The sequence below is a fragment of the Pyxicephalus adspersus genome, chromosome 2 (genome assembly GCF_032062135.1).
Source record: "Pyxicephalus adspersus chromosome 2, UCB_Pads_2.0, whole genome shotgun sequence".
Classification (NCBI taxonomy): Eukaryota; Metazoa; Chordata; class Amphibia; order Anura; family Pyxicephalidae; genus Pyxicephalus; species Pyxicephalus adspersus.
This window is the reverse complement of record NC_092859.1, coordinates 24,371,975-24,393,655: the sequence shown is the minus strand read 5'-3', so window position 1 is coordinate 24,393,655 and position 21,681 is coordinate 24,371,975. Positions and strand designations below refer to the sequence as shown.

The window sequence follows — 21,681 nt, the reverse complement described above, 5'->3', positions numbered from 1 at the left end:
TTAAAGTCTGGGAAGCTTTCATGTGTTTGATGAAAATCTGAAGACATCTGTTCAGAAGTTAAAGTGAAAATGGATCTTTTAGCAAAACAATAATTTTAAGCACACTAGCTAATCGATCAAAAATAGCTCAAAAAGAAGAAACAGCAGGTTATTCCTAGTTTTGAATCCTATTGAGTTGAGTTAATGTAGGCAATTTCTACTAAAGGGGACAATACTTCTTTGGAGCCAGGGGTGTATTTACTTTTTGGACAGAGCATTATATCTGTATGTTTTGTTTTTTTTTTGTTAAATATTTGAAAAAGCAAATTTTTGATCATTTTTATCTGAGTATCACCCATACCGTTTGAATGAAGATCTAATGTTTACCTTCCCATGGTGTGTGCACTATGATTCACATAACTGGATATCAATTCTAATAAAGGTGTAGAAGAGCTGACAATATTCCTACAATTCCTCCTTCCTCTTGGATGGCACAGATTGCCAATGTCAGCCTTGTTTGAATCGTCATTGCGACTGTCAGGGCTGAGCTGTCCAGGAAAGATGAAATCACCTCAATGTTCTGGAGCGTACTTGGTACTCCGTGACGCAGATACCCTGAATTCACCGAATCATTGTTTCCTGTGATGTCACAATAAAAATGACAGACTGCATTGAGGGGAGGGCAGCCCATGTAAGCATGCTGTGACTGGGAAGGGGGGGGGCACCATATTTTGTTTGTGTACAAATATATTTTATTATTCCAAGAAGAAATGTACATGGTTCCACCCATTATTACTTAGTTTAGTTTAAACAGCTCTTCAAGTATTAATTTGTAAAAAAAATCAAATTATCAAATTTTATTTTCCAAAACACTCAATCTAATGTTGCTAAGTAACAGCTTAGTGACGGTAAGGAAACAGAGCCAGACAGACAATAAATCGGGAAATGAAAAGTTTATTGCAAACAACTTTATGTTTTCCTCGGAAAAAAAAAAAAAGGGGGGGGTGGAGTGTTGTCAATCCACCTAAACTAATATTTCCTGCAGAGTCAATGGCTGGCTTCTTATAACTTTTAGGGACGGAAGAGATTCATAACTTCTCCACCCAATAACATCCCAATACTAGGGGGGCTCTAGCTGTCTGACTTGTTGCATTATGAGGATTCAGTGGAAGGGGCAAGGGATTTTGCTCATTGCTTACAAAAAATCTCAACCTCAGGCTGCCAAAGTACCTAAAGGATATAAAAAGCCAACCTGAAATACTCCACCTACAACTAAAAAGGTGGGTTTAGGTGAATTTTGGTAACACAACAGCCATATTTCATTTTACAATCATAGGCAAAGTAGGATCAGGAAAAATCCCCCCCCCCACGTTGTTCAGATGACATCACAGCCCTTTATCCTTTCGCTGACAATGCTGGAAGCGGCAGAAAACCTCCATTGGCAATATCGTAGGCAGATGGCACCACCTGGAGGCCAATACGTACAGCACATTACTGCCATCGCTCCAACGATTGGAATCTTTCATACAAAAATAAAGTACTTAGGAGTTTTTTGGGATTCTAGTGAAAAAATATCCGTTATAATTCTTGACATTACAAAAAATACAAATTCAATATTTTCTTTTCATGAAAACTTGAATACTTTGTTGGAAGGTCACTCCTCCATAAAACGGATGGCTGCCTTCTCTTACCTTTCATCGACTCCAGCAAGTGGGAAAGTCTTATTCTCCATAAGAGAGAATATATTGTTGGAGAGTGGACACCCACATGGTTCAGGTAGATTTGGGAAGTTCAGCTGCAAAGATCTTACTGCCTTGAGGGCTACAAGTTACTGCCTACTGACTTAATCCACCTGCTTTCATTAAAAACCTAATGTGTACCTATAGTCAAAACTTTTTTTTTTGGATAGAGTTTTGACCCCTGTCAGGTTGTACTCACTCTGTGTCCCCACAGTGTACATTCAAAATATCATACACTCACACAAAATAATGGATGCCTTAGATAGAAAAGTACTTCCTACAGTCCAGAAATAGATGAAGGCTCACCAGCACACCATGCTCAACAGCAGTAACCTTTCCTCACTTGTTCTGCTCTGCAGTACGGTGTTGCCGGCGATTCCTCATCTCCATCTGGATGAATTTCCCTTCCCTTAGTGTCTTGGATGATAGCTTTGTCTCCAGGGCAGCAAATTAGTCCAAATTATCAGGATTGTAAACTCTTCTTAACAGGGTCCTCTCCTCTCCAGTGTCACTGTCTGTATCTGCTTGTATTTAATGTACAGTGCAGTGCAACATGTTGGCGCTAAATAAATACTGTTTGATAATAATAAAAAAAGAGGACACACCTAATACACACTTTCCCCCACTTGTTTCAATGCTAGAAAAAAAAATGCTGTCTTTCTTTGCATTTACCGAAGGACTATACCACTGGGTATAGGGTTACCTTTAAGGTCTAGGACATGAAATACAAAACATAAAAATTCACAATCCAGAAGCGGCCTCTGCTGGTGATTGAATCCTCCATCCCAGTTACCCCAGTTAGCTCAGGTATTGGCAAGCAGTACAAGCAAATAATGCTCCAACACTGCCAGTGACCGAATACCCTTAAGGGATGAGTACCGTGTTTCTCAACAGTGGAAAAGTCTTAAGACTTTTTTTGTGCTTGCCCATATGTTTTCTTTCATTCATTAAAGAAACACAAAGGAGGAGATCTTTAGATCCTCACCACCAGGATGTCCCTGGGCAGTGATAAACATTAAAAACGAAGAAAAAAATCCCAGCAAATTGGCAACCTATGTCCTAGCTGGGAGGCAAAAGTTGTTTGTGACCAATGGTGTGGTTTAACCCAGCAGCAGGGGCCACCCCTGGGATGGGCTTGTTTTATTTTGTACCTAGCATCTGACCCCTGCAAGTGGCACTATAACCCAGCAGTTAGGATCTAAAGTCCCCCAATATATTCTTCGATTAACAGAAGAGGGAAAGAAAGTTTTGACTGTAAATACACTTTTGCCAAAAATCACTTTAACACAAACCATCAAAGAATCCACTATCCAAAACCTCCTAATCTAATCCAGGCACTCCACATCAAGGAGGTTACATGCCTATAGAATTGAATGAGGCCGTAATTCCACAATGGAAATAACATCAGCATCTCACTGCAATCCATAGGGTTTCACTGTGCAGGTGGAGCCATTGCCCAAAATTTCAGGAACACAAGGGTAAACTAGAGGAGGTTGCAGCCGAAATTGAGGTAGGGACAGTAGGATGAGGTTTTGTAATGTAAGATCAAGGCTCAGACCTCAAACAATCCTTACCATTTCAAAGGAAGTTATTGTGCTGAGAACGCTAATGAACAGCCCTCTCTGAATGAATAAAGTTAAACTTTCCCTGCAGAAACTTTTTAAAACCTTTGAATTCCCTCTTCTTCCCACCATTAAAGCAGCCAATATTTTCAAATGCAGCAAAGTTGTAAGTCCCTACCCACCTAAACCGGACTAGCTACCCCTTATGTATTGCTGATTAACACACAACCCGAATTGGTCATTAGCAAAAAAAAACAAAAAAAAAATCTTAAAAGGCCAATTTAAAAATCTGTCCTGGTGCAGAAAAACTCTTCAGTACCCTGTCTCAGATACAGAGGAATATTTAACAAAGGCAGCAGATTATAGCAACCTACCAGAATCAACTGGCAGCATTTGATTTCATAAAATAAAGTTGTTGCTCTCAGAGAATTAAAAACATTTCTATTATTACTAGATGCAGAAAAATATAAAAACAATCTTTAGCTCTTTACGTTCCTTCAAAAGCTAGGAGTTCAATGGACATTTTGTCGTGAAATTTCTTAGGCATTCTATCAGAGAGAGTGATTAAAACATGGGAATAAAATCCATCACACTCACTGCAGCCTCAAAATACTCCCAACACAAGAATCAATGCATCCCAGTTGGAGCTCCCCTTTTATTCAAGATGGTGAAGTACGCCTCATAGATGGTGTTCAAAAAGCTCTCATCATTCTGTAAGGGAAGACAGCAATAGAGAAAATTTACTTTATAACACATATTCATAGTAATGACCTATCAGGCAGTGATGGATAAAACTGAGCCAGTCACATTAGTCTCTGCACCAAGTGTTTTACACACCACTTTAGTAACATAATTAGGCAGAAAAAAAGTCAGTTGACTTAAACCACTAAAGATAAACAAACTAGAAAACTTGTATACTTTAGACAGAAATCTATACACACGGCCAATCAAGAGGAAGGCAAATCACTATGGAGTATTACAGAGCTGTTGCAAGGTTTTTCAATAGATTTCATGAAGGCTACCTAGGAAAGGCTACCCGGACTAACACCAAGGCAATTTAAAAACTTCTTAACAGGCTGGTCTTAAGGAATATCCAAAACAAATTCATAAAATTTCTTCACCACAATAATGCAACTACATTATATACTACTAAAAATTGGAAGGATTGGGTGTAACTAACATAATGTTATACCACAGAGCAGCCCAAATCGCAGCGTTAGGCCAAACTACTATTCTGCATCCAAGACCACAGCGAACTGACCTGGAGGCCCTGGCCTGCCCCTCAATACCTATCAAGGTCCTTATGTGGATTTGCTTCTCTTAGAGACCTGCAATTCTCTGTCCTTCATTTTAATATGCTCTCTCAGTTTGGGATGGACAAAAAATAATTTTTCTGCACTCCCCAATGCTCCATATACTCCTCTATGGCATAATCCTGAATTTCTTTTAGGTTGTGAACCAGTTCAATTCTCTTGGTGGCGAAAAGGAGGCTTTTTCAGAATCAGGAATTTTCTTAATGGCAAAGCTATTCTAACCCTTCTCCCTTCCATATAGAGAAATTTTCCATAATCAATAAATCAGGTCCTCAATTTAATGCAACCTAAAGGGTTGAAACCACCCAATCAGAGAACAGGATTTGAAAAAAAAAGGGAGGATCCAAAGGGAGGATCTCGGTAGTATGTAACACTTCTCACACGATAAGAAACCTTCCTATATGAATAAATGGCAGTCAGATTTGGAAGTGAAGTGCCCAAAAACAGCAGGATCTATCAGTGTCCATTTCCAAAATATCTCTGAACACTTTGATAATAGAGGCCAATTATAAGGTTTTGAGGAGATGGTACCTGGTCCCAGTTAGGATCCATAAAGCCAATCCCTCAGTCTCTCCTCTGTTTTCGAGGATGTGGTCAGACTGGCACTGTACTCCATGCTTGCTGGAGATGTCCTAGGGTTCAGAGATTTTGGATCTGCATTTTCAACTTAATATTCTCTGTCACGCAGGTAAACATCCCAAATAAAATAGTGTGCTCCCCCCTCACCCCCAATTAGAGGATATAGCTCCGAAACAGTTAACTAGTCTAATTAAATATATCCTGCTTGGATAACCATTGCTTGTTACTAGAAAGCTTATATTATTCCCCTTGAGTTCACCATAAACAAACTTAACAACCTTGTGTAACCCTTAACTCCTTATCCCCCACCTCCTATTTTTCTAAATTTTTTTTCTTCAATTTTAATTTTAAATGTTTACAAAGGGGGTGAAAAGCTACCTCTATCCCACCAACCTTTATGATCTTACTCTAAACGTGATATGCCTGTATACCACACAAGTTTTAAATCTGTGAATAACGCTATTTATGTACTATTACACTTATTTGTATTATATTTTTTGCCTGCAGTATTTAGACTCTGTAAGAGGTGTTTAACTATGTTTGACCTCATATGTTAATTCTACTGATGTCTGGTTACTGGTTGGCGCTCTTCTTTTGTTTTAAACCCCCTTTTTTTCCCCCCCCCCCCCCCCCCCCTTTTTTACTCTTTCTGTTATTCTATGCCAATTTGTTGTGTAATGTTATTGTTTACTTTTTTGAAAATTTCAACAAAAACTTTGAAACAAAACAAAAAAAAAAAGCAGATCTACAATATTTTAAGAAAACAATGTGCAAATTTCTATTACAATCACAGCACTTAGGACTGATGTGCCCTCACCTGGATGAGATGCAGAAGGGTGTCACGGAGCTGAGTTTTGGTCAGTACAGTGCTCTGATTGCTGACGCTGTTAGCGGGGAACAGGGGAAGGGGGAGTTTTGCAGTCACGTCATTATCAGGGAGTGCAGGTTTTGTCATATCCATTGCCTTTTGCGTGCTTGTAAACACCAAAGGAGGTAAGAGAGAAAACGTGGCTGGGATCTGCTGTGGGCATAGAACCTGCATGAGAGATCACAAGATTCAATACTTGTTCAGAATTACCAATTCTTTACAGGTAAACATTTTTGTGCATTTAAAAACTATATGCAGAGGACTGTCCTCTATATTCTTTTGCATTGAAAGACTGTGATAGGGATGGTCAGCACAGAAAGCATGGAAGCTTTCCTTCAGAAGAAAACAGACGACCTTATAAGTGTGCTGCTGATCCATCACTGTCCAATCACAGTCAGGGGTAGCCAAAACCAAAATGTAAACATATACTTGGCTATGTAACCATCAAATTTTTCATAAAATATCAATTATTTAAGGTCTAGCAATCTGCAAAATGTTATCTAGTAATCCTGCCAAGCACTGTGTGGTGTTGTCACTTCACAGGTTTACCTGTTGTGGGAATACAGAATTCTAAGCTCATGAACAGATGCACAAGCCAATTTGTGACTCTACGAATATTGAAAGTTATTAGTAAATCACTTGATTTAAAAAAAAAAAAAAAAAAAAAAAAACTATAACAAAAACACTAAAACATGCTGTACTATATTACCTCGAGCAGTGGAATGGACTTTTCTACCTGGGATAAGTTCTCTACCCATGCATTAGTTACAGCTGGTGGAGAGACGACCGGGAACTTGGCAGCCAATGCTGGTTTGCTGTTAGCCCGGTACTGTTGATCCTGGCGTACAAGGTTCAGTTTCTTCAGCAGATCATTGGGAGAGATGGTTCCAGGTGCAGAGGGTTGTTGGGAGGTAGGAGGCATTAAAGGTATATGTGAAAAAGTATTTTGGCTCTGCTGTGAGTCATCATAAAATTGATGTGGGGCACTGGCTCTAATTTGTGTTGGGGTATTTATTGTGGTGCTGGTTATTGGCCCACTGAAATAATGGTTTGAGGAGGTCACACCTGGTTCAGGGTGGAGAACTGTGGGGCGAGTTTTGGGGAGTTTGTGCGGACGCCTTTTATGGCTATTAGACTCCTGTGCAGTGAATAACTCTTCTATCGGCCTGAAAAGGCTTTTGGAGACATCTCCAGGTGGATGGGTGCTCCCAATTTGGTTTTCTGGGATCTCTGAAACTGGTAGAAGGTCAGCACCACGCACCATCAGCTTCTTAATTGCTGGACACAGCTCCTTTACTCCACTTTCATATTGTCGACCTGGTCCTTCATACGACAAGGAACGGACCACTGTAGGACGGACTTTGAAGGGGTCTTGACCTTCTATGAGGTTCTTTTCTGCCTTTCCAAACAGATCAGTGAGCGAAAGAGGCTGGGGCTTTGGATTTTCAGACTATAAAAAACAATATTTACATACTGTTATCTCATGCTTTATCAATCACAGTTTCATATATGTACATGGATCAAAGCATAGGTAAGGAGGTGCCCCCACTGAATGTTTTTTTTTTTTTTTACCTCTATTCCTGCTGTGGTAACATTTGCGATTTTCCCATCACTACATACTACAGTAATGTGGAAGATGTGGTGGGTGCCATTCACAAACATGAGAAAAGACAATCATTTTTTTTTCTGTTAAGTAAGAAAAGAGGCTCAAAGTATGATGGGAGGTTCTTGAAGTGGCCATTACTATTTATACATCCCCTTGCTTTGTGCTATATACAAGCAGTGATGAGTCGCTGGGTTTCACTATGATGGACTTGCAAATCATAAATGTAATTTGTTCATTACATGGAACCCACATCAATGGGTTTAATCAAGTTGGGGTTATTGTGGATAGCTGAGGAACTGATCATAAATAGAAGTTCTAGAAATTTTGGTTCCTATGTGTACATTACCTTGTTTTGCTGCAAGCTGCTTACATGCTGTGATGCGTCGCTGGGTTTTACTGCAATGGGTTTAATCAAGTTGGGGTTACTGTGGATAGCTGAGGAACTGGTCATTGCCTTGGGCTCTGAAGACGGCTTGCACTATATAATGAGAAACAGAGAAAATAAGGAACAAGCATGAGCATACCAACACTATTTTTTCTGAAAACTGTTTGTTTTTCTTTGCAGTTACAATTTTTACACACATCTTTAATCTTTATATAGTTATCCTGTATACCTAACTTTCGGCACATACTATCAACCGGATAACTATCTGTGACTAAATATGTATGTATGTTCTCTGTAGATTGGACCAATTCTAACAATGCCTAAAAACAATAAGCCAGGTAAAGGAAATACACAACCACCTTGGTCCAGAGTCTGTAGAATTGAACACCCAGAAGATTGGCCCCTTTGCTGTGCAACAGCCCAACACCATCTGTGCTTAGCCCACTCAGGACAAAGTATGGGTTTGCTTTATTCCTTTCACTGCTGGGGCAACTTTTTTTCCACACAAATTAAATACACATTTTATGCTCAAGTCACCTTACCCATCCAAATATTAGAGGGCATGTAGAATAAAAAGAAAATGGTAGTTACAAATGTTTATGTCACACATTTGCGCTGCTAAAACTAGATTTTAAGTAAACAACAAAATCAAATTTGAGTGAACACAAACTTAACTTTTGATGTGTAAAATATAAAAGTGCTACCCACTGCCTGAATCTTTATAGCTCACTAATTTAGGGTAAAACATAACAGAGTTATTCCTCTCACTTCGGTGTGCATTCACTCATGTACGCAAGATGTTCTACACAATTGTCATTTACATATGTGTGCATCATAGAAGCATACTTAATGTCCCTATGGGCTGAAATAGGAGCCCTTTGCTTTCGAAAATTAGGTCCAGTGTAATATTGATGTTTTTTTTATATACATCACTTCATTACTATAATAATAGTGGCAAAAAGACCCCTTATGTGATAGTACTGTATAACAGTCTCCTTTTTGAGACATCAGGGGTCTCTGTTAGAACTCTGCTCTCCACTGGTCCTCCTGAAACAGGTTTTTCGTGGTTCCAAACTTCCCAAAAAAAGGGATGGAGGTTCCAGCATATTACAGCTGCCCTGAGCCTGAAAAAAAACAGAAGGACAAAAAAGGACACCATTGAACACTTTTTTTCACTGCTCACCTTTGTGTATTCATCTTTTGCCTTATTTAACATCTTCAAGATGTCCACTTCCTGTCCCGCTAAATGATTCGGCATGGGAAACAGCCCGATGTTGGCAGCTTGTTGTGCTTTCAGCTGCTCCTGATGGGTTAAGCTGAAGGACAGTACACATTATTATAGTGACTCTTCTGAGAGGGCCTTCTGGTGACTTTATAGATTGGAGAACCAGAGAGCAGAAAACTGCTATGTTCATTCCATGTTATTTCAATGTATGAACAACGGTTTATCAAGGCTACATTATCAATACAAAGTACATTAAACTTAGTTTTAGTGCAAACAAAAACAACATTATTCCAATTTTTTTTAAATATAAAAGATAACAAGCAAATAGATACTAAATACAACAGGCTTCAAAATGAAATGCAAAATGGTAACCAGCTACAGCACTTTACACAGATCATACATTAATAACTGATACAGTAAAAAAAAGTCAACTTTAAAAAAAAAAACAGTTCTAAAATTACTTCTCTCACTGTGGAATAATTCCGAGGTACCAAATGTCTTGTGGATCTGTTTAACTGATGGCTGTCTCCCTATGGAGAGGTATTTTCATTATATATATATATATATATATATATATATATATATATATATAACCAATATATAGATTTACCCCAAAGCTTCTGTTCACCACTGGGGTGCCACAGCAATTCACAAATCCAGTGAGTAATTCTAAAATATTCTGTCTTTTGTTTCCAAAATTGATAAAACAAAAAAATTATTTCCTTACTTTTTTATGAGTTCTGCAATTCTTTGGCATTCTTCTTTGTCATAGAACCAAATCCCATGAATACAAACTGCAATGAAGAAAGGTAATTTAGAACTGTCAACTTGTTTGTAAACCCAATATATATTTTTAGTATATTTAGCATCACACCACACTGTATACAGTTTCCTGAAGCAAATCTGTTTCTGTGAATCTGTTAAAAAGCCGCCCGTCCTGCTGCGTGCTGACAACGCTAAACCACTGCTTAGCAAATACCGGCGGCATTGTCAGCCTGCCTTGAAAGCTCCTTCAGTTTGCTTTTGGGTTGCCCATTAGTTAAGTGGCTTACACAGCAGGCTGACAGTGCTGCTACAAGGAAAGCAGTATGTTGTGAGCTGCAAAAGTATAGGAATTGACTTTTTAAATATTTATATGTTAAAGCTTGTATGAAATTTTATCGACCATTTACATTTATTCAATTTTTCTTTACAAAGTTCAAAATATAAAGACGGGTAACTGTTTAATGCGTGGACCTGAAAACGATCACAGAGCTGTCACCTTATCACAGGAAGTACCTGAAAAAGAACACCATTGGCAGGAATTTTTTCATCATTAGGGATTATTCTGAAATCAGTAATTTTACCAACAAAAGAAGATTACTTTTAAAAGTTACAAGCTGAAGATTACTTTTTTTTTTTTCTTATTTTTATTTTCTTATTTTACCCCTGACATGGCAGCACAGACTATGGCTACTTTATAAATTGGGATTAGAATGTGAATGCTCCACCATATTTACCGTATAGGGGTATCAGCACATAACACGTGCCCTTGCGTTGCAGTTTTGAGTCATCTATAAACATCGGTCTCATGTCAAATATTATCTCTTGGGTTTCTTTCTAACAGATCGGCACCCCTAACCTTGTGCCAAGCCAGACAGAAATATAGCTGTTCCATTTCTGCCACACTCCGGGAACTAGGCGTGCGGAGGACTCAGTCACTGGAGGACGAATTCCATTTGCACTCGGATAACAAGTGTGAAAAACAGATATAATAACTGCTGGCCACTGAAAACCACGGAAACAAAACCTGTTTTTATCCAGAATGCTGGAAATAGCCACCCAAGGCCTAGTACACATGGAGAGATTTGGTGCCAATTCTGCACATGACTTGATGAACAACGTCACTCATATGACATTGCTTGGTACAGTCAAGGGGAGCTGGTTAACTGCTCCTCCATACCTGGAAGTTCTGATTATTGAGGGCAGCTGTGAACAAGGATGAAGAGGAAAGGAAGATCTGATTTGGTGACGCCCTTTGCAAAGACTTTATCAAGTCAAGGACTCAGAGGAAACTTTTCAGAATTCCCCATATCTATGCTTGTTCCAGGTCAACAATCCAAAAAGTATTAAAATCAATACTTTACAATGTCAGGGAACATGCAGTTTCACAATTCATTCAGAAATGGAACCTTTATGATTGACAGAATAATATCGCAGGAATATGCAAATATTACTTTAGTAACTGCAGCTTTTGGGGCTGACAATCTCCAAACTGTTGTTTCTGTCCGTGTCCCTATTGTGGTGATTTCTCCTTAATTCCTGCCAGGAGGACAAGTCACTCCCTATCTGGGATATGCCATTTGATGTACTTACTGCTGCATCCCCTGGTCCAATTTCCCAGGTGGTACACTACTGGATAGGGTGCCAAGTTTACTTCTGGCTCCAGGTTCAATGGTCAAAAAACCAGAGATGAGGCTTCCTCAGAATAACTAACGAATAGCACATCCCAGACCGAGGGTGCCATTAACTTTTCTCATGTTTCGGTGACACTAAAGAAATAAATCAAAGGCTACCTAAACAAATAAAATAATGTAAAAGATTGCAGTTACTAGTCAGATATGATGGCTGTATTAGTTTTCTCAATTTTCAGCTTTTTTCCCCCTTAACATTCCACCAATAACACTAGGTTGCTAGTAGTCTGTATTGAACCTGTATTGTTCATCAACATCTGCCTTCCCTTACATTTATATTATAAAATTTTACCATCCTTTTAGTTTGTGGATTTGTTTTTTTACCCAAAGTATCAGAAAAATTCACAACACATACGGTGACCAAAACACCTGGTAAGATATCCATATTTGCTACTCTCCAAGCCAATCTTGCCCGGGCCAGTGGTCTTTGCCCTGTAGGACGCTGCTATCAAACCCTTCTCTCTACAACATGAGAGCTTCTATCGGGGCTACTGGTGACAGAGACAGAATACAGGAGCATATTTGACACTGTGAAGTGGCCGAGTGACAGCCAGACAAAGTCAATCTCCCTGCAAGTCATAATCAGTAAAACTCCACTAGACAGGACTGGAGCTGAGCAGGGGGCAGAGGAAGCTAGAAATCTAGAGAAGCAGATTACAGAAAACTTAGTGAGCCCGATATCCAAGGCATGGGGGCTTCTGCCAAATCCTACTGAACTTGAGAATCATTTCTGCTCTCCATTGGAGAGGAAAGCCTGAGGTTTGTTTGTATGAAGTGCCGAGGGCAGAAAGAAAAACCAACATGTTTCACACACTCATCCGTCAGGCCACGGCCTCTTACAAGCCTATGCCCAAGGACATGGCTCCACGGCCCAGCGTCTTCTGGAAGGGCAACGTTGTCTCCGAGACGGAGATGGACTATGTTCATGTAGCTCCAGGAGGTAAGGTGTAATTATATACGTTTTTTTTGGCGATATATGACAGACATGTGAAACTGGTGTTTTAATGTTCTTTTGACCATGTGTGGCACTAAATGTGTTGCAGAGTTCTAAATTGCTTTATAGCTGCTGCCTGGGCTTTCCAATAGTGTTTCTAGGTTTCCTTACCTACAGCGGGATGCTCAAAATGGTTTTGGAAAAAGGTAGAGCTGTCCCTCAGAACCTAAAATATGACCCCTTAGGGGGTATTCTGCTTAGTTTGGTGCTCCATTTCATTATTTGAAATACTCAAATTAACAAACCTACCTTTAAAAAAAAAACTAGGGTGGTTCAAGGAAAACTTACACATAAACTGTTATTTAATATATTAAGAACAATGTCTTTTTATATATTAAGAACCAGTTCTGAAAATCATACCTTTTAACCTGTACATTAAAGTGTTTCTAAACCCAGGAACAATTGTATAGCATACTAGCCCTTATATTTGGTGGTGGCATTTGTTTTCCATGCTCATGCTATTCTGAAAGCACAGAAAATACCTACTGAACCTGATCAAGTGTGCTTGTAACATTTTATTGACCTAAAACCAATGTTATTAACTTTCTGAATTCTGATCTGTAAACTCCCCTTTAATGTAAGTGTATGTTAGTGTATGGAGGATGGGGCGGGGGATGCTCTCCAGTCTTGCTCTGATGTGACAACTCTGATTCTGCATAGATACAATTTATTCAGTGTTGTCATGATAGAACAAGAAAGAAAAATAAAGCTTAGAATAATATTACTAATACAGCTATTACATTTAGAGACTGATAAGCTGCAACATATTACAGTTCTGTTTAGGCTTAAGAGGGGATACTTAACTCTAGATATGTTTAGACAGGCATATAAAGTTGGAATATAAAGTTTGAGTAAGGGAATTCAGATGTTGGATGTTTTCAAAACAACCAATCGTCTGAATTGTTTCCCTTTTGGATACACATCCCATCAGTTCCATTAGATTACAGACTACAGCTTGGATTTCCATAGTTGTCTCCTATTGTCCAACAATCTCTTCCCTGACATGTCCAAATAATTACTTCCCATGTAAAGTGAATTCCTGAAGCTGATAATTACACTTAAAAATTTCCATACATCAGAACTGGTAATCAGAGGATGCTGGGAATTTGTCAAAGTTGAAAATCAAGAAATCAGTTAGGAACTGTGTGTGTATTCGGCCTAACATTTTTTTGTGCGGGCTTGCTCTGTGCCTTGTGACATCTGAATCCTGCTGGGGGCTCTGCTGTCAGTAAAAGCCATAATTACATGTAAACAAAAAAAGGGTTTAATTCTATGGCTGCACAATTTCTTCTTTCTAAGGGTACCCATACATGGATTTGTGCACCTTTTACCAAAAAAAAAATAAAAATATATGTGCTGCAGCATTTCATTATTGGTATGTTCCACAAAGACCTCTTGTTCTTGTCATTAAAGTCCATCTAATGCTGAATTCTGAGCACTCCCACCCTCCTGTAGGCTGCCCCTGCTTCCATGAGGCTAGGTTTACGTATGCTTACAGCTTACTCACGCCAGGAACCGCCGCATGGTAGCATCTCCCTGCGGCAGCCCCATATGGAATGAATCAGAGCTTCACTGCTGTCAGCTGTCAAATGTGCAGGTGCTGGTTAAGAAGGCAAGGTGCCAGATGTGCAGATCACATGATTTGCAGGAAGGAGTGAGCCTGCCCCTACAGTGGAACAAAATGCTGCAAGGGGATTGGCTATAATCATTTTCAATACAGACCGGGACTGCAGCTTGTCAGTGAGCACCTGGCAACATCCAGTCCTGGCCACTTCTTTTTGAATGGACAGAACTGTGACCATCTTACAGTGAGCTGCAGTTTCTGGGACAGGAAGACAGAGGGGGGGGGGGGGGGATGGTCATGGCATTTTAGACAGAAATGGAGCTGAAAAAAATACTTGTGCCTGCTATGTCAAGTAAATATAAATTTAGAGTTATGTTTGGGACATTGACACCCCCCCCAAAAAAAAAACAAATTATGTACAAAGTCCCACTGTTTGTTTAGTTTAGGAAGTAGTAAAAACTTGCCACCGCCAGCACACAGTAGAAAAGGACTCTTGTTATTTGTCTGCAGCGGGGCTCAATATCCATCTGCTAAGTTTGACCTGTAGTTCTTCGATCAACAAAGCTCAGGCTTCCCACTGCTTGAAAAGCTCTGACTTAGCAAGACAATGTGCAGACCTGTGCAGTCCACTGCTTCTACACTGATAGCAAGGGCACTTTCCTCCAGCACTGTGGCAGGGGAAAGGCTTTTCTACTCAAGCTGCGACTGCTTTCCAAACAAACCAAATCTGTAAGACATTGAGCAGGTTCAGTTTTGATGTGATTAGAATGTATTTATCCAACTTAAACTGAATACACACCGGGCTTTACCTATTAGGACAATTAACTAGAGGAGAAGACTTTTCTGGCCAGACTTAATGGACTGATGTCAGGGAATACTATGCCTAGTTAAGTTTGATTGCACATGTATGTAATATTATCCTTTTTTTAGCGTTTATCCTTTTTTTAGCGTTTAGAATATTTTCTTTTTTTAATTGACATATTTAATTGGCTTTTAAAGGAATCTGTGTGGCATTGTGGGATTGCTTTTACTTTAATGTAGAGGATAGAAACTAAAATGTTACACTGTGTACAATTCTGTACATTCCTTCTCCCAGGACACCTCACAGCAATTTTCACATCAGCTTATAAAAATAAATAAATTGTTCGTGCCTCTTCAACTTGCTGAGTAGGAAAGTGCAAATAAATTCTGTCACGCTGTAGGACTCTGACATGTATGTACTAAGAAGATCCATTTAATAATGAATCATCCAGTTTCCTACAGAGAGGTGGTTTGGTTTATTCAAATTTACATACACACAATTTTCAGCCAATATAAATATTTTTTTTAATGTCTGTAGAAAGTAATTTTAATAACTTTCACATTCTTGCATGTATCTATGTTTTTACTGCATCAGATTGTGGATATCCACTTACTGGTCACTCTTTGCACAAAAAGCCAACAAATGCTGAGATAGAGCTGAGCCACACATGTCTTTCTTTCAGTTTGTCCTACCTGACTAGCAGACTATCACTGACAAAGAACTAATAAAGCAGTGCAGCATGGTCAGTATTGTGTCAGTGTAACACTTCCAGGGGTCATTACTTCTATTAGAGATCAAAGTTACCCCCCATTATGACGACTGGGGATCTTTTTCGATCCTTTCCAATGATAAAAGACTGACCGATGCATAAACAAAGCTCTGAACCGGAGCTGCACCCCACGGCGCACTTTCCCCTTTATTTCCATTACCATCCTTTGTAATTTGTGGATCCGCCAGGACGGATTCATGAGCGACGTCGGACGTGCACATGCCAGATTCTCTTCCGTTATCAGCCCTGAGGCAATTATCGGGTGGGAATAATCTGACACATGTCAGATTATTCCCACCCATGTACATAGCCTAAGACTGAGAAAATGCTTCCTCCTGCCTGCAGCAGACTAATGACATCATCTCAGCCTAGGCATAACCCCAGACTGAAGTTCAAGGATGGATGTTAAATGATAAAAACTGGAGCTTTTCTGAAACATTTTTACAGTTCCTGTATAGCGTGATATATCAGGCAATTGATCATGTGATTTGCAAAAATACAAAACGTCCACTTTAAATTATATTAAAATGGTTGAGAATGTCCACATCCCTTTAAAGTAGCAATTTACTGCGTGTCTGTAAAATCCTGAGGAACATATATTATGTGACAGGGGTTCTGCATTCACAGTGAGATACTGGATAATGATTTTGAGCCGCACAGGGCGAGTGTCTTGGTGTATTCCCCTATACTTAATTCCTGCTTTCAATAATTATAACTGTGACTCCGCAAGGCAGCTGGTGGATCCCTGGATGGGGCGGTTCTGCTGCTGTCAGTGGGCGTCTGTCTCCCAGGAGCAGTCCCTGCAGTAAAAACTAAGTTGACGTTCTGTTTAGAATTTTAAAGCTAAACTCCAGACAAACTGCTAAATACAAAGATGAATTATACAATCGAGAGAGGTTTTACCTGCCACAAATTTACACAGTACTGCCACACAGCTCAGCCTTATCTGGCAGGAAACCTGATTTTTCTGTCCTGCACAGGTCTTGTTCTTTCCTCAGCCTGAGACCAAAGAGTGTAGGGAGAAGACAACTGATGAGTTCTTCTTCCTGAGCTCTTATCATATTAGCATGTCAGATGGTAAGCACTACAGCACAACTGATTGAACAATGTGCCGTTTGTCCCTTTCCCATTTTGAGCTCTGGTGAACATATACACTTTGAAAACAATGTGTTATTTATTATTTCTTGCTGGAGTTCAGCTTTAAAGACAAAATTACACTAAGCAATACTAGTATCTAAAAAGAATCCAGTAAAATATTTTGTATTTGTTCAGTTGGTCAGGGGTTTTTGCGTTAAAATTTTACAGACCAGAAATATTACTTTCTGTTTATGTGATCAGCACAGAACAAACAAATGGCATTGAAAGGTGTCTACATTTTTATGGTCTGTGCCTGTGTAATGTGTGCGAAACTTGTATGCCCAAAGTGATATACAGGAGGGACATTTGTGCATCAACAAGAACCATCATCATGGCAGGATTAGCAGGCATTATATAAAAAGCTACACGTTCCAAAAAGATCTATTTAAAATGACATTTAAATTTTAAGCTGAAAGTTTAGAGAATATACGAGATCTTGGTGTCTGGACTTCCATACACTTATTAAACTCATCATCTCTGTTACATCTCAGCTGGAAGAATCCTCCCTCTGTAAATGCTGCCATATCGATCGCTTTGATTGCTGTCCTATGCTGAGCTGAACATCCACAAGTCATTAGGCCTGTGTCTTAACAGTAACAGATCCAACACACAAGCAGAGGCAGCTAATGGTGGGGTGGGTGCGGGGGAGAAAGGATCCGTGGTAGCTCATCATCAGCATTCAACTCTGAAAAGGATAATTTCTACATCAATAGTTAGAACATGGCTACTGGAGGGATGAGGGGTGCTGTAAATACACAAGATGTGATGGAGGGCTGCTCAGGGTCCTGGAGACATCTAGCTGTGCTTCTTGGGTAATGACAACCTGTTATTGGTTATCCAGAGATTACCTTTGTTGGGGGATCTGATTGACACAGAAATGTGAAAGCTGCTGCTGATGACCCCCTCCAAGAAAAATTACCTAACTCATTGGCCTTGGACCCAAACCTATATTACAACACACTTGTCCTACAATGCATACTTATATCTTTCTTATTACCTGTTTATCCAACTACAATATATCATCCTGCAGTGAAAAATGCGCCAGCTCTTATTGTACTTCTAAGATGATGGATATCTCTGGATAAGTTCTTTTGTAATAATTTATCTTCTACAAACTACAATTGCTGTAAATATATAGAAAAAACGAACAATAAACAGACCATGAAAGGTTCACAATATTAGAAAGATTGGTGTCTTGTTAAACACTTTTGTACGCTAAACAGTAAAGAGACAAACTTAAATTTAGGTCCATAAACACCAACAAAATCATTTTGATATATCCGACCAATTAATGCAAAAGAGAAAAAAATTGATTCAGTCAAAAATATAGAAAACTTCTGTGCTCTCTGCCTGTCTTATGGAGATGAGGAAAGGAAGTGGTTTCTGCAGTCCTGCCCTAAGGTGACAACATTGCACCTCCACTGATACAGTACAATGGGGAATAAAGGAAAAAAAAATAGAAAACAAATGCAGCCATCACAGCTGAAAGGCTGAAATATATTTAATTTATGTTCTTTAGTTTAGATAAGCTTTAGGTGTATATACCAAAAACAGAAATGCAATTTGATAGGCTGGCCTCATACTCACATCGGGCATTCTTGTACAGTAGAAAGGGATCTTGCACCTGAAAATCCAGATCTTTTGTTATGGGTTCTGTGCGGTTTTCCATGCTTAGACGGTTCATGATAGTAAAGCCATGTTTGGGGGAGGCAGATCTGCAGGAATGTGATATAAAGAAGCAATGAGAAATACATTCACTTTGATGATCTGCTGCAAGTATTTAGATATATGTAAGTTATCTCTTCCTAGCCCACAATACAATCCATACAGGACAAAAAGAAGGAACAGTTGCTGCGATCTCCATAACTGACAGACAGGGGACTTTTGTAAAGAATCATCTCATAGAAAGTTGATGGACAAGCCAATCAGGTGTGTGTGTATATATATATATATATATATATATATATATATTAACTAATATACCCAATATCTGGCTTCCTGCAACAGCAACTAGGCAGGCATGACTTCACAATCCTTTAGGCGGGATCCTGGAAACACTCAGGATCTCAAATCTCAAAACTGTGCTGGAGCATCTTTTAACAAGAAAACAGGATTACTTTACAAACCCAGGATCTCACTGTTCATAGTGTCACCCTCCACCGGGTTGCACAAACATACCTTGGAAACTTGCTTCCACAAGTGATTTATTACTTTTATTGTATTAGCAAAATGTGGCAAAGATGAGGAATGGGTCACTATTTAATGTTTTGGACCCTAAAATTAGGTAGCTTACTCACCATATTCCTTCCTGTAGACATCTTTGGCCATCTTTATTGGCCGTGCTGATGGTGCGCAGGAGTTCATTTATTCCAGGCACGTGCTGGGAAACTAGTATTGCTGCATGCACAGCTCAGCAAACTTGACAGCTGGGTGGCAATCAGACAGGTAAAAACCAGTGTTCTCCCCAGGCCCTTTTAGCTAGGCACACCACCCGGCTGTTTTTGGGTGGTTACTGAAGAGTTGGGTCACAATACAGGGGCTGCTACAGGGCAGAGAGGGAGCACCGGCCAGCCACCCCGCACAGGGCAGAGTGGGAGCGTCCGCCAGCCACCCCGCACAGGGCAGAGAGGGAGCGTCCGCCAGCCACCCCGCACAGGGCAGAGAGGGAGCGCCCGCCAGCCACCCCGCACAGGGCAGAGAGGGAGCGCCCGCCAGCCACCCCGCACAGGGCAGCAGGGCAGAGAGGGAGCGCCGGCCAGCCACCCCGCACAGGGCAGAGAGGGAGCGCCGGCCAGCCACCCCGCACAGGGCAGAGAGGGAGCGCCGGCAGCCAGTCTTTACTACAGGAAGCTCTGCACAGGGGCAAAGTTTCATACTGAATATCTGCACATGTCTACACATAAGCCACATCAAGACTAAAGTAAGAATACACATTTCTCTGATACATCTGAGCCTGTAAGCAGCTAGAATGCTGGGAGATATAGTGGCCTACAATTAGATGACTGCTCACTGCAAAGGTTACAAATAACATATGACATACAAAACATCATTCCCACCTGCTGTGCACAAACAATGTACCCTCCACTTCTGTCTTTTCCTATAAAAAAACAAAACAAAACAAAAAAAACACATGAGTAACCAAACAACTTTTTCATGGCACAAGTAATCTAACAATCTTGTTAGCCTTACAGAAATCGGGTGAGCTACTAACTTCCTGTGATTAGTGTTCCCAGCTTTGTATGAGGCTTCGAGAACACCTTCCTTATAAATTATAGAGTTGGGGGGGGGGGGGTCCCATAGTAATGTACTAGGTTGACAATGCTGCTTCTCTATAGATACAGGATGATTACTTAGCATTGTCACCCTAGCACAGGAAATATGTTGAAAAGGTGAATATTGCACCCTTTGCTGCTTTCTAGGTAGATTCATAAGAAATAAAACACACATACATATATATATATATATATATATATATATATTTTTATACACACACACACTTGACTAAGATTGATATTTATCATTTTGATTGACTTAACAAGAAGTATTTATGGGTGTGAACAATAGGAGGCACTATTGAAGCAGTGCTGGACCCACCACATGACACCCCACACATGAATCGGTGTGATGGGGGGTGCTGGGTTTGGTATGATCTACTAATAAACCATTTTTTACCCTCTGTAAATGTTTCACCTTACTAGAAAGTTCCCATGACAGACAAAGTGATCCAAAGGCTGGGGAAGTAAATAGGATTACAGAACACCTAATGCATGAGACTATGGAAGGCTGGGGCATTAGAGTGTAAGCTCCTCTGGTGCAGAGACTGATGTCAGTGGCTCAGTGTTTTCTGTACAGCGTTATGGAATATGTCAGTGCTCTATCAATGTATAATAACAGTGTGTCTGTGGGGAGGCTCGTCAGTAACCACGGCAACCAACTTAGCATTTACTTTATCAGCACAGGATGGTTGCCTATGGTTACTGCACTGGAGGTGCCTTCTATACTCCATAATAACATATAAACCCTTCTGAGGGGAGTTAGATTTCTTCGCCGGCGGGAACTCACCCACTCGTTGACCCGGGGACTAAAAGTGTAGAGAGCAACCTGGCTGGCCACGTCTACGATACTCTGAATGTACGGGTCTTGTCTACGCAGAGCTGCCAGGCTGATATCCCGAGGGCCACCACTACCGCCGGAGGCCGCCATTTTCCCCAGCCAGACACGCGTAAGAGAGCGCCGAACAGGGAAAAGAGCGGAGCGCCGAAAGGCGTCGTCATGACAACCAAGTGGAAAGGAAAGGATCGTTTCTAAGAGAAATAGGCGAGCAGCGCCCCGCCCTCTCCCTGCGGAGAGATGCGCATCGGGTACGCCTCTCTCCGCCCACAGCTCAGGTGATTACGCGCTTAGTATCGCCCACTATCACCCTGCAGGACACGCCCTGCAAGGTATACAGGACACGCCTCACCCTGTGCAAGACACGCCCTGTGCTGTATATTCCTGCGTTGTATTATGTATTTATAGGGTATCTTAAGCGGGAGGGGCGTGTCCTGCACAGGGTGGGCGTGTCCTGTGCGTTATACTATGTAAGGCGTGTCCCGAGGGCGGTACTAAGCGCATAATCACCTGGGCTGTGGGCGGAGAGAGGCGTGCCCACCTGTCAAATGTCACCTGACATGAATGGTTGTAGTCTCAGGGCCCCGGACCCTTCT

General features: G+C 40.5%; 2 protein-coding genes across 12 annotated transcripts in view; one reads left to right on the top strand and one right to left on the bottom strand.

Annotated features, from left to right (window-relative positions):
- Nucleotides 1-3,701: 3,701 nt before the first annotated feature.
- Nucleotides 3,702-21,319, bottom strand: DCP1B (decapping mRNA 1B). Its single transcript, XM_072400034.1, has 9 exons — nt 21,038-21,319; nt 20,032-20,072; nt 18,563-18,690; nt 9,984-10,050; nt 9,215-9,347; nt 7,993-8,124; nt 6,750-7,490; nt 5,990-6,208; nt 3,702-3,991 (listed from the first exon to the last, which is right to left on the bottom strand). Exons 1-9 carry the CDS (start codon nt 21,176-21,178, stop codon nt 3,908-3,910), a joined length of 1,686 nt encoding a protein of 561 aa, XP_072256135.1. The 5' UTR covers nt 21,179-21,319; the 3' UTR covers nt 3,702-3,907.
- CACNA1C (calcium voltage-gated channel subunit alpha1 C) overlaps nt 12,330-21,681 on the top strand; it is a 235,327-nt gene continuing 225,975 nt past the window's right edge. For 6 of the 11 annotated variants that reach the window (XM_072400025.1, XM_072400021.1, XM_072400024.1 and 3 more), the window contains exon 1: nt 12,331-12,649. In XM_072400025.1, the coding sequence (XP_072256126.1) occupies nt 12,511-12,649 (139 nt within the window). In that variant the 5' untranslated portion in view covers nt 12,331-12,510. Of the gene's footprint in view, nt 12,650-21,681 lie in introns of all 11 variants that reach the window. The other 5 variants (XM_072400027.1, XM_072400030.1, XM_072400028.1 and 2 more) reach the window with 2 other exon arrangements.